Genomic DNA, 13,467 nt, shown 5'->3' with positions numbered 1-13,467 from the left:
TTTATTTTATTTCTTTTATTTTAGTTAAAAAAAAAAAAAAAAATTTTTTTCTTCTTCCGTTCGTTTTCCGGGACAGGCCGCTCGGCCGCAGCCTGAGTGCTTCGATTTTGCGGCAGCTATTTTTCCGTCTAAGTCCCTGCCTGCTATGGGCTTCAAGTGGTGTAGCAAGTGTCAGCGTGCGATCTCTCTTACGGACCCTCACGGACACTATCTCAAGTGCCTTGGGCCAAAACATCATCCTAGGTCGTGCCTGCCTTGCCAAACACTTCAGCCTCGTGCTTTCAAGCATCGTTGCATTTTGGTGGACAAGCTTTTCGAGATGGAGTATCCTACTGATCCCTCGACTTCAAAGGCGTCTTCGGCCTTGACTTCCACCGAGGCTCCTTCTGCGCCTACTGCTTCCACCTCGAGCCTCATCAGACCTTCGTCGTTTGGAGCGACTCTTGCTTCGACGTCATCTGCTGTATAGCTCAGCAGTCGGTTCCGCCGGTGGTGATTAAAATGTCTAAGACTCCCAAGTCAAAACACACTCACACTACCTCAAAGGAACCTCCAGCCAAGGCAGATGGTCCGGTTTCAGACACGGATCCATCCTTGCCGGCTTCTTTCTAGACCATGTTAGAGAAGCAGTTTATTCAGTTCCTTACTAACATGAGACCCAAACTGCTTCCTCTTATCCAGCCTGGGCATTCAGCAGACTCCCGCGAAGTCGAGCTGCTTCCTTTGCCCTAGTCTGAACTTATACACTCTTTGCAGGGAGCAGAGTCTCTGCGAGTGTCTGGTCTGGCATCCAAGCACGTAAAGCAAGGAGCAGATTCTTTGCGAGTGCCTCGACGAGAATCCTCACACTCTATACAAGGAGCAGAGTCTTTGAGAGTGCATCGAGGTTCCTCCACCAAGCCTCTGGAGCTTCGGTCTACAGCCTCTAGTCCTATTCATACATCGGTTTCAGCTGCCCACGTCTCCGACGCGAAGTCTCTTCGATCCTTGAGATCTGGTTCCAGACATAGTTCTCACTGACATTCGAGGCCTTCATCGAGACATCCTTCCAGGCATAGTTCTTCGTCTCACGACAGACCTTCTTCCTCAAAGCCTCGATCTACTCCAACCTCGACCAGACCAGGTCTCCGATGCCGGACCTCGAGGATGTTCTGGTCTTGATTGCTTCGTTCAAGTCACCAGGTTCCTTTGATGCCTTTTTCCCTGCCGAAGCTTCTTCGACACAGGCTGCCTCGACGTCCTCGAGTCCTTCTCGAGGCAAAGCATTGGCAGATCAGCTATCTTTCTCGTCTTTCCTGCGACAGATGGCTGTGGACTTGGAAGTTCAATTGGATACTGGCTCCAAATATTCTAAGGAGTATCTCAAAGTCATGCATCTTCCTCAATCTCCGGCAGAGTCTCTTAAGCTTCCACTTCATAAGCTTTTGAATCAGACTTTTGGTTGTTGCATGGAAACACCTTTTTCCATACCGGCTGTTCCAGGAAAATTGGACTCTAAATATAAGACTGTGCATCACAAAGGGTTTGAAAATTCTCAGTTATCTCATCAATCCCTGCTGGTCGAGTCCTCCTTGAAAAGGTCCCATCCTTCCAAGGTTTACGCCACCGTCCTTCCTGGAAGGGAAGGGAAAACTATGGACAAATTTGGACGTCGCATCTACCAGAATGCTATGATGTCCTCTAAAGTCCTCAATTATAATTTTTATTTCATCACTTACTTTGAATTTCTTCTTTCTCTTCTACCAAAGTTTTTGGATTATTTGGATACCCAAATGCATTTTGAGGTGCAGGAAGTCATTGCTTCTTTCTCTCAATTACGTCTGCATCTCCTCCAATCATCTTATGATGCCTTCGAGTTTTCTGCCCGAGCGGCTGCTTGCGCTGTAGCTATGCGTCATCTTGCCTGGCTTCGTACTATTGACATGGACTCTAACCTTCAAGACCGCTTGGCTAACATTCCTTGTGAGGGCAACGACCTCTTTGATGAATCCATCGAGGCAGCCACAAAGAAATTATCTGACCATGAAAAATCATTTGCTTCTATAGTCAGACCTAAGCCAAAGCCAGCTCCTGCCAAGCCTGCATGCCCTGCTCTTATCTACTAAAGGCGTTTTGCTCCAAAGCCGGCTCCTTATACTCACCCTCCTTTGAAAAAAACAGCAACCTCAGAAGCAACAGAAACCCCTGCTGCATCTAAGGCTTCTCAGCTTTTTTGACTGTTTACAACAGAGCATAACCTCCACCGTTCTGTCTCTGTCTCTTTTCCCCCTACCGATGGACGATAATTACATCCGACCTCTGGGTGCTTACCATCATCAGAGACGGATACTCTCTTCATTTCACTCAGGTTCCACCAGAGCTTCCTCCAAGAGAGTATCTTTCCAATCCATCCCAGACCTTTTTCTTCAGGAAGCTCAAGCTCTGGTTCGTCTCCATGCCATCGAACCAGTTCCCTTGGAACAGCAGAACAGGGGGGGGGGGGGGTTTACTCCCATTACTTCCTTGTTCCGAAGAACCACACAGAACTACTCCTCAACTTTTTGTTTCCTTTAATCCAAATAAGTTGGGCCATCCTATTTCTAAGCGTACCATCTCCAACTGGATGGCAGCTTGTATCTCTTTCTGCTATGCCCAGGCTGGATTACTCCTTCATAGTAAAGTCACAGCCCATAAAGTCAGAGCAATGGCAGCTTCAGTAGCTTTCCTCAGATCTACACCTATTGAGGAAATTTGTAGAGCTGCTACTTGGTCCTCGGTTCATACCTTCACTTCTCACTATTGTCTGGATACTTTCTCCAGAAGGGATGGACAGTTTGGCCAAATAGTATTACAAAATTTATTCTCCTAAATTGCCAACACTCCCACCATCCCATTCTGGTTAGCTTGGAGGTTACCCATATGTGAGAATACCTGCCTGCTCGTCCTGGGATAAAGCACAGTTACTTACCGTAACAGGTGTTATCCAGGGACAGCAGGCAGCTATTCTCACAACCCACCCAGCTCCCCTGGTTGGCTTCTCTGCTAGCTATCGGAACTGAGGAGACGTGCCCTGCACTGGGCAGGAAGGCACTCGCGCATGCGCGGTGCGGGCGACTCGAAACTTCGAGTTTCTTCAAGCAAGTCTGTTTGCGAGGCGTCCGCATCCGTGCTCCATTGATGACGTCACCCATATGTGAGAATAGCTGCCTGCTGTCCCTGGATAACACCTGTTACGGTAAGTAACTGTGCTTTCTATTCCTGGATGAGGGCATCAAAAGGGTAAAGTTTACATAGAAATGGTCCTTTTCTTGAAATATCCACTGCCAGCCAAGAAGTCCAGTCAGAATGTGCACCTCCAGGTTTTGTTTAGGCACTGCATGAAAACATAACATAAAATTAGCCAAATTGTGTTAGACCAGTGGTCCATCTAGCCCGATATCCTGCTTGCCTGAAAAACTCCCTAACCCCTCACTTTTTCTATTTTGTTCTATGATTATATTGTAAGCTCTACTGAGCAGGGACCGTCTCTTGAATTTTTAATATACAATGCTGCATATGTCTAGCAGCGTTATAGAAATAATAAGTAGTAGTAGTGGTATCCTGTTTCCACAGTGGCCAATCAAGGTCACAAGTACATGCTACAAGTACATGCTACCAATCCCAGGGCAAACCATGGCTTCCTCTGGGATCATTAGCATGGTTCAAGTTCAGTTTATTTGATATGCCACAAATATATTGAAAATCTAAACAGTTTGCAAAGTAATAAAAATATAAAAGATGAGAAGACAAACCAAAATAAAAATTAAGAGTCATGGAATTGGAGGCAATGTTATTAGAGAAAAAACAGAGTGTAGGGTTAAATGGCCATTTTTCTCAATGGAGGAGGGTGAATAGTGGAGTGCTGCAGGGATCTGTACTGGGACCGGTGCTATTTAACATATTTATAAATGATCTGGAAATTGGAATGACAAGTGAGATAAATTTGCAGATGACACAAAACTATTCAAAGTTGTTAAAACACATGCAGACTGAAAAATTACAGGCAGATGTTAGGAAACTGGAAGACTGAGCATCCAAATGGCAGATGAAATTTAATGTGGATAAATGTAAAGTGATGAACACTGGGAAGAATAATCTAAATTATAGTGACCAGATGCTATGGTCCACCTTAGGAGTCAGCACCCAAGAAAAAGATCTGGGTGTCATCATAGACAATACACTGAAACCTTCCTCCCAATATGCAACCAAAAATGCAAACAAGATGTTAGGAAGTATTAGAAAAGAGATGGCAAATAAGACTAAGAATGTTATAATGCCTCTATATCATTCCATGGTGCGACATCACCTTGAGTAGGGTTACCATATGGCTCCAGAGAAAGGAGGACGGATTGAGACATCCGGATCTTACTTCCATTTGTTTCGGAATTAAATGGTAAGGCCTAGATGTCTCTATCTGTCCTCCTTACTTCCATTGCTTTCAGTAGAATTAAAACCCAGATGTCTTAATCTGTCCTCCTATTTCTGGAGCCATATGGTAACCCTAACCTTGAGTATTGTGTTCAATTCTGGTTACCGTATTTCTAAAAAGTTATAGTGGAATTAAAAAGGTTCAAAGAAGAGCAACAAAGATGATAAAGGGGATGGAACGCCTCTTGTATGAGGAAAGACTACAGAGGTTAGGGCTCTTCAGCTTGGAAAAGAGACAGCTGAGGAGAGAGATGATTGAAGTCCACAAAATCCTGAGTGAACTAGAACAGGTACAAGTGGATCGATTTTTCACTCCATCAAAAATTACAAAGAGTTACAGAGTAGTACTTTTAAAACCAATAGGAGAAAATATTTTTTCACTCAGAGAATAGTTAAGCTCTGGAACACTTTGCCAAAAGATGTGGTAACAGCAGTTGGACAAGTTCCTGGAAGAAGAGTCCATAGTCTTCTATTGAGACAGATATGGGAAAGCCACTGCTTGCCCTGGGATTGATAGCATGGAATGTTGCTACTATTTGGTTTTTGCCAGGTACTTGTGACCTGAATTGGCCACTGTGGAAACACAAGATACTGTGCTAGATGGACCATTGGTCTGACCCAGTATGGCTATTCTTATGTTCTTATTATACATAAGAACATCCACATGAAAAAAGTAGACAGAGGGAAATTACAAATCAAAGTCAGGAAAAGTAGGAAGGGAGACAGACTATTACTCATCAAGCCCGAAGTCTCATGCCCCTCTTCTACAAACAGAGCCAACTCCAGTTCTGTGTCCTATGTTTTACTCATCCATTATCCTCCACAGATCAACTGTGCGGTGCTCTGGCATGGCTCCCCACCACACTTCACAGGACGCTGGGATGATAGAAACTGCCAGAAGGAAAAGCATGGCTTTATCTGCCAGATCAGCAAAGGTAGGAGAATAGCTGTCATTGCCAGGGCTGGGTTAAGGAATGGACCAATGAAAAACCATTTTGACAGTGGTCCAAGCTTAAAGGCATCAAAAGTCTGGCAGTGGAAGCTGTTCTTTTGCTCCCTGCCATTAGGGCAGGATTTATCCTTTGGTAAGCCCTAGGCAAACAAACCCAGTGGGGCCCCCATCATAATATAAATGCATTTCAGTATAGGGCCCCCTTGGTTCTCACTGCAGAGGAAAACCATCAGAGGATGACACAAGAAAGAAGAGATGCTGCTCACTGATTCCTCTTTGCTGCCTGAAGAACAATGTCAGGAGATAGAAAGAGTACGCTGCTCTGGCCTTCCCCACTCAACCCTTCTTTCTGCCTGCAACTTCCTTACCAGAGCCTAGGCAGCAACTGAGAGGGCCCCTCCTAGATATTTGGGCCCTAACTACATGCCAAGTTTGCCAGTGCACTAATCCTGTCCTGCCTATTGTAGTACTCTGCTGATAACACAGGCAAGACAAGTGGCAACTGAATTCAGTGAATTTTAAAAAAAAACTGCAGAAGCTGTTTTTGGATTAAAATGAACTACTGTTAAATGACATCATTTGTGTCTTGACTGTCTTTGATGTGGCAACAAGAGTCTTGACTGCTGATCAGACTCCTACCATCTGCAACGTCCTTCCATCACATGCCCAGTTGCTCAAGCATCTTACTGTTACTGCAATAGATTCATCCATCATTGTGGCATCAAGTAGCATTTTCAACACTTAAATGACATTAGATTTCTGTTCATCCACTGCACAGTGTTGGTTCTCTTCTACACCCATGTCTAAAAGGCAATCCAGGTACTTTCCCAGATGACGTAAAAACCCAGGCAACCGAATCTTTGTGAAGGTTGTAACAAAACCAAATTGCTCTATTTTTTGATTTACAGACACGTTTTTCAAGTGTATTTAAAAATTTGATTTGATCGCAATATCATAATTCAATGCGATTTACAAATAATAAAATCAGGGTAAGAAAAAAAACAACAAAAACCACACAATTGTTAAAACTATGACACTACAGGACACAAGAGGAATATAGGTTTAATTACAATTCATAAACACATAAAATGAACATAGAGGTTAAAACAATAGGATGGGAAGAGCTACCCACTTAATTTTCATTTAGAGGATTTTAGTCCACTATAGGGTGTTTGAGTTTTATAGAATTCAAGCAGCTCAGTAGAAAGTGTCCTTACATAGCTAGCTTTTCAAGAGACCTTTGAACTTACTAAGTGATTTTTCTTCCCTAATATAAATTGGAAGCGAGTTCCAAGTTTGAGGTGCAGTAACAGAAAAGATCATGTTCTTCCTCATGTAAATGAATCTTAGTGAGGGGACTGAGAGGAGAGATTTCTCCTCAGATCTTAAAGATCTTGTTGGAATGTAAGGGATTAGAAGTCTTTCTAAACATGCCGGAGCTTTATTCATTAATGTTTTGTGTGTAAGTAATGCTATTTTATATGTAATTCTATAGTTTATGAGTAACCAATGTGCTTCTTTTAATAGGGGAGTGACATGATCAAATTTTTTCTTTTTGCCAATTATTTTTATTGCGGTATTTTGTAGGATTTGTAATTGCGTATTTCTTTTAGTGTTATTCCCTTATACAAGGCATTACAATAGTTTATTTTTGATATGACTAGTGAGTGAATTAGAATGTTCAATGACGATTCGTGAAGGAATGAGGATAACGATCTAATCATCTGTTGTCCAGAATATTATTCCAGTTTATACTTTAATAAAAAGATTTATGAACAAGTTTATGAGAAACAATGGCAGGCTACATCCCAGAACTGTCTACTGGGCAATGTAACAGACATTGCTGAGGGAGCACGGGTGTCCTGCTGCTTTGCTGGGTTGGGGATTCCCCCCTTAGTCTCATCCTATGGCGCAATTAGATGTACTGATGGGTGGTGACTTCGTTTGGAAGGTAGTGGGAGTAGGCTAGTTTTTTTAGCGACCGCTGTTTTATAGTGCGGGGCTTGGAGGGAGTGTGGGGGGAGGGAAGAGTGGTTGGAAGTGGACCTAGCTTTGGGTGGTCGTGTGGTTTGTATGGTGGGAATGGTGGGAACTTGGGCTTAGCCTCACGGTGTGAGGTGTAGTGAATTGGTATTGGTGTTGGATATCGAGGGTTGGCTGTACAAGTTCTGATGCAGATGAGGTATAGTAGGAGCAACAGTGCGCATTGATGGGAGATTGGTAGAGCCATGGCTCCGATCCCTAAAGGGGGTTGTCTTGAATAAGAGGAGGAGGTCAGGGGGTGAGGGGGATATAGGGGGAGGCGGGTGAGATTAGGGAGTGGGAGGGTGACAGGAAAAAAACCCACTGCTTGTCTGGAAATACCTGGCTTGATAGCCACGTAGGTCTGTCTGGCTAACAGGTATGTCTAGCTATGCAAGACTTGACGTGCTGTTAGACAGGTTCAGGTTGTACAGGTTATACAGGTTCTGGTTATACAGTAATTGACTGGCTATACAATACTAGTCAGGTTATGTGGGCCTTGTCAGGCTGTGCATTGCTTGTCCGGCTGGGATAATAATGTGTTGTTTGCAGCACATGCCATCCATTCTCCTATTGTCCCATGGGCCTGCATGCATTGACTGAAGATATTTCTTCTCTAGGTGTGTGTTCAGGGTGCACAGGGCCTGGGCTCCTTCATTAATATTTTAGGAGTATAGGGGCTAGATGCACTAAAGTCAGCGATCATCGCTAAACCAGGTTTGACTGATTTAGCGACAATCACATTTGACGACCCGATGTACAAAATGGCTCACTGCATGTTTTATCCCTCGATCACCCATTTTCTGATCCAGCCATGCAAATTGCTATTTAATGTTATGCACAACATCTGTGTCTATTTAAAAAAAAAAAGTTTCCTGCCCCGAACAGCTGAGTGGGCTTCCCCTGCCGGCTCTGCGCAAGTGTGAGAGTGGCTCTCACAGCAATCGTTTGGACGGGAGATGATTATGATGAACCTTCATGCGAATCATATGCATGCAAAATTTTTGGTGCATCAATAGCTCTTTTAGAATCAGCCAAAAATATGATCAGAGCAGATCCACATGGTCTTACAGATGCTGTTTAGTGCATCTAGCCCTAGGTCAGTTAGTGGAGGCAATGGAAAAGATGGCAGCACTCAGTATTGTCAAGTACCCCCTGATTGGATTATTGATTAACAAACTCATTTTCTTTCTTTTGATTAACTCGCCTACTGAAAGCTCAGTTCAGACATGGAACCTAATGAAAGTTTAGATAGTTAGGACAAAGCAGTGATGTGTGACTTATTTATATAAAAGAAAATTATTATGTTTAGAATAAGGTATGTCACCAGATAGTCATTCTCAGTACTCTGCTGGTGATACCATGTGCAGGTCTTGCTTGATGTTTGACCTTAGGAGATCCAGAAGCTCTTATCTTTTTTGTTATTTTTATCCTACAGTGCCATCGCTGAACCCTCCCCCAGACTCCTTCCCTCCAACCCCCACCTCACTGCTGACTTACCACAACAGCACCTACTTCATACTTCAGAAACCTCTGTCCTGGCTGGAGGCCATGCTTCTCTGTGAGACACGCGATGCGGTGCTTGCCAGCGTGCCTGATCCCTTTCAGCAGGCCTTTCTCATCCTGGCTACCAGCAGCCTGCAAGCGTCACTCTGGATCGGCCTCGCCAATGAAGAGGTATAGCCAGTGCCTTGTCTTATTATTCGTTAGGGGTGGTAGGCCCAAATGGGGGTAATTCTATACAGGTCACCTAAAGTTGGTCACCTAAATTTGGGATGATACACGCTAAACTCAAAGGCCCTGATTCTATATACAGTACCTAGCTAGGTGCTTCTTGGCACAGTCTTCAATCAATCGCTAGGTGCTGTTTGTAGAATCACACCTAGTGGTGCCTAACTTAACTTAGGTACTGGTAGGCGACATCAGTGGTGTAGTAAGGGGGGGGCGGTCTGCCCTGGGCGCCATCTTCATGGGGGCGCTGGCACCCATCCTCCTCTCCACTCCGCACTCCACCCTGCCATGCGCCCCTTCAGTTCCCTTCCCTTGTACCTCTTTAATTTTCCCGGCACAACCAGCATCACAAACTTGCTGTCCGCATCGATGTTGGCTCTCTCTGACATCATTTCTTGGTCCTGTGCCTAGGAAGTGATGCAGAGGGAGAGCCGACACGATGCAGGCAGCAGGTTTGTGATACTACATACACTGGGGAAAATTAAAGAGGTACAAGGGATGGGGGGGTGTACGGCAGGGGGGGATTGGGAATGAGTGGGGGGGGATGGAAAGAGGGCAGGAGAGGGGTGCCACTCACCCTCACTGTGCCACTGGGCATCATGTTAGGCCCCCGGTATATTAGGCCATTAGGTTTTCCTGGTCGAATTTACCAACACCTAACATTGACACCTACTGGTGCCTAAGTCAATCCATGCCCAGACTCCACCCCTAACCACCTCTACTTTTCGGGTAGATGCAGATAGATGTCTACAAGGTGACTACCGAGTTAGACATCTACCCAATTTTTAAAATTGTTTTTTAATGGCGCTGTTCAATTAATGCTGATCTAGGTGCCTAATGATAGGTGCTTTATATAGAATAATGGCCAGATTCTATTTCATATGCCAACTAATAGGGAGATATACAATGTTATTCTGTGATGATTATTAAATCTCTATTTATTATTATCACAGCTCTATAAATAGTTATTAATTTTAATTAATAATTTGTGAAGTGTTCAGACCAATACCCGTGCATTCTGTGATCTCACTGAACTGGGGTATATATGGGACCATCATCACACTTCTAATGTCCCATTGCCAGCCTCCTTATTCTATATAATAGGTTAGATTTTTTATATATATGTTTGTAGATAGTTTTAAAAAAAACTTATCTTGATAGCTGTTCCAATAGGCTTGGCGTTATTCTCTTTAACTTCCAGCTGCAGCGAGGTGAAGTGCTTAAATCATAAAGTGCTTGTGCATATAGTGTTTAACTTATAACTTCCGTGTTCGCTAAAATTTATTAAGCCCGGCCCCCCGGAACAGCTATCAAGATAAGTTTTTTTTAAACTATCTACAAACATATATATATAAAATCTAACCTATTATATAGAATAAGGAGGCTGGCAATGGGACATTAGAAGTGTGATGATGGTCCCATATATACCCCAGTTCAGTGAGATCACAGAATGCACGGGTATTGGTCTGAACACTTCACAAATTATTAATTAAAATTAATAACTATTTATAGAGCTGTGATAATAATAAATACAGATTCTATTTCAGCCATATTAAGAGTGTTCTATAACTTACACATTCAACTTTGCGTGCTAAGCATGAAATTATGCATGCAAGATTTGTAAACTCTGGAATGGAGGCCTAGGATAAAAGTGAGAGAATACAGATTCAGGAGTAAAAGGGTGGTAAATTCGTGGAATGGCCTCCTGGTGGAGATGAAGACCGCACTTGACTTCAAGAACTTTTGGGACAGGTACACAGGATCTGTAAAGAGAAGAAGGGATAGTAGGTGTCATGGATGTTCAGACTGAATAAGCCATATGGCCTTTATCTGTCTTCATTTGCCTATGTTTCTACGACTATAAGGTTCACATCTCTCTCTTTGATGCTTTGCAGGGAGCCCGGAGCTACTCATGGCTTACAGAGGATGGCCTCAGCTACGTTAGCTGGCAAGATGGGGAGCCCCAGCAACTCAGTGGCTGTGCCTACATGGATGCGAGTGGCATGTGGAGGACTACAAGCTGCAGCAGCAAGCTTTCTGGTGCCATCTGCAAAGCCAAGACAGGTGGGTTCAAACTATGTGTCCATCAGGTGTGAAGCCTGGACCCTGAAAATGCTCTTTTCTCTCCCTCCCATCATCATCTTCCATTACTGCTACCTCAGCCCAGTACCCTGACTCATTCGCATGTTGTTTTTCTCTTTCTTTATAGCTTCTGTGCGGTCACACAAGTGGAGTTCTGCTGGGAGCTGTCCCAAGGCACTAGAGGATTCTGCCTGGATCCCCTTCCGGGAGTTCTGTTACATCTTCCACATGGAGATTACTGTCAGCCAAAAGGATGCTACAAAGAGGTGTCAGAAAGGTGTGAAGTACTTCATTATTTGAGTGATAGCAATTGCCTTTTTTTGTTTTCATCCTGTTCTTTCCCTCCATGCTGCTTCATCAGGTCTCCTTGATGGCTTAAGCCTCCTTCTAGGGCCTGAGCTGTACCTGTCAGTGCCCTGTGCCATCCCCCCTTTAACCTGTATACACCTCCTTCATAAAGCCAATGAATAAATCCCAATAAATAAACTACCTGTCAGTCACCTCTGCAGTAGATAATCTTGCCTTAAAACCACTTTATTCACTTACGTCCAGGATGCATTGTGTGCCCAGCTTAATGGCTGGTAGTTCTGAACTTGAATTTTATGTATACTAGGGTTACCAGATGTCTGTGAAAAACCCAGACATGTCCTCTTTTTAAAGGACTGTCTGGGTGCCCAGAGGAACTTTCCAAAACCCAGCAGTTTGTCTGGGTTTTAGAAAGCCCCAATCTCAAGATGTCACATGCATCCACTCGTGCTCGGAGGCCCTCCAGATGTTGGGCTCTGGCGCTTTTTGTTTCCAGCACTGCACTCTTCAGGCCGCAGGAAGTATGAATGAAGTAAACACATTGCTGTTTATGGCCCCGGAAGCTTTCCCTGTGCTACAGCTTCCTACAGGACAGGAAACTGTAGCAGAGGGAAAGCTTCTGGGGCCGCTGAAGGCAGCGTGTTTACTTCATTCATGCTGCCCATGGCCCAAAGAATGCAGGACTGCAGTGCTGAAAACAAAAAGTGTCAGATCCCGACTGGGGAAGGGGGGGGATGATATTCTGCACAGGTTCCACGAGCTGCCACAGAGGTCTCAGAGGGTCTGGCAATGAAGACTACTTGTCTTATAGGCTCCCTCAAACAGCCCTTACTACCAAAATAACAATAGAAGGTATAGAAAGAGCAGACCTTAATGAAAAATACTCTTTATTGCTTCTTTTAAAAAAATCCCAGGTATAAAACCCTGTTGCTTGACATGGTCACATTTCGCTGGGCAATAAATAGCAGCTGGTGATCAGTTCCAGCTTCCACCAAAAGTGGTCAAACAGTACCTCATCCTGGGTTCATTGAATATCACAGACTGTTTGTATTGCTGTTTTCATAACCAAAATAACAATGCCAAGGGTATATATTTCAAATGTGACAATGTGCAGCTTGCCTCTGAGGTCTCGTTCTGTTTGGGTTCCCTCGTCTAACTCTTAATATCTTCCCTTTGTGTTGCTATGTGTCTCTCATGTCAGCTGGTGCCAAGGTTTTATCCATCTTGGATGAGACAGAGAATATATTTGTATGGGAGCATTTGCAAACCTACGAGAGTCAATCTAAGGGGGCGTGGCTGGGAATGAGCTACAACCCTAAAGGTAAGAAATGGGAGAAAGTGTGTAGTCATTAATGACCATTCTGATCTGTGAAGGAATGGAGGAATAGCTTAACGATTAGCTCAATGGGCTGAGAACCTGGGGGGGAGGGGGGTTGATTCCCACTGTGGTTCCTTATGATCCTGGGCAAACAAATAACCCTCCATTGGCCTAGGCACAAAAAAAACAATTTAGATTTTGAGCCTCTAGGGACAGAGAAAATACTTGCCTATAATAAATGTAATCTGGCAGTATATAAAATTCATGACCCCTCTACCCTTCTTTAACTGGAAATCTGCTACTCCCAGCCCTTCCCCCAGATGAAATGCAAACATAAGAATAGCCTTACTGGATCAGACCAGTGGTCCATCTAGCCCAGTATCCCGTCTTCACAAAGGCCAATCCAAGTCACAATTACTTGGCAAAAACCCAAGTAGTAGTAGCATTCCATGTCATCGATCCAGGGCAAGCAGTGGCTTCCGCTATGTCTGTCCCAACAGCAGGCTATGGACTTTTCCTCCAGGAACTTGCCCACACCTTTTTTAAAACCAGCTACATTCATCACTCTTACCACATCCTCTGGCAACGCGTTCCAGAACTTAACTATTTT

At 44.0% G+C, this 13,467-nt stretch overlaps 1 protein-coding gene across 2 annotated transcripts in view; it reads left to right on the top strand.

The window, feature by feature from the left end:
* The window catches only part of MRC2 (mannose receptor C type 2), a 143,550-nt gene that overhangs the window by 114,997 nt on the left and 15,086 nt on the right, over positions 1 to 13,467 (top strand). For both annotated transcript variants that reach the window (XM_033918346.1, XM_033918345.1), the window contains exons 23-27: positions 5,273 to 5,381; positions 8,859 to 9,097; positions 11,047 to 11,215; positions 11,361 to 11,510; positions 12,741 to 12,860. In XM_033918346.1, the coding sequence (XP_033774237.1) occupies positions 5,273 to 5,381; positions 8,859 to 9,097; positions 11,047 to 11,215; positions 11,361 to 11,510; positions 12,741 to 12,860 (787 nt within the window). The remainder of the gene's footprint in view (positions 1 to 5,272; positions 5,382 to 8,858; positions 9,098 to 11,046; positions 11,216 to 11,360; positions 11,511 to 12,740; positions 12,861 to 13,467) is intronic.

The sequence above is a fragment of the Geotrypetes seraphini genome, chromosome 13 (genome assembly GCF_902459505.1).
Source record: "Geotrypetes seraphini chromosome 13, aGeoSer1.1, whole genome shotgun sequence".
NCBI lineage: Eukaryota > Metazoa > Chordata > Amphibia > Gymnophiona > Dermophiidae > Geotrypetes > Geotrypetes seraphini.
Note: the sequence above shows the minus strand (reverse complement) of the source record. Positions and strands in the feature narration are given on the sequence as shown.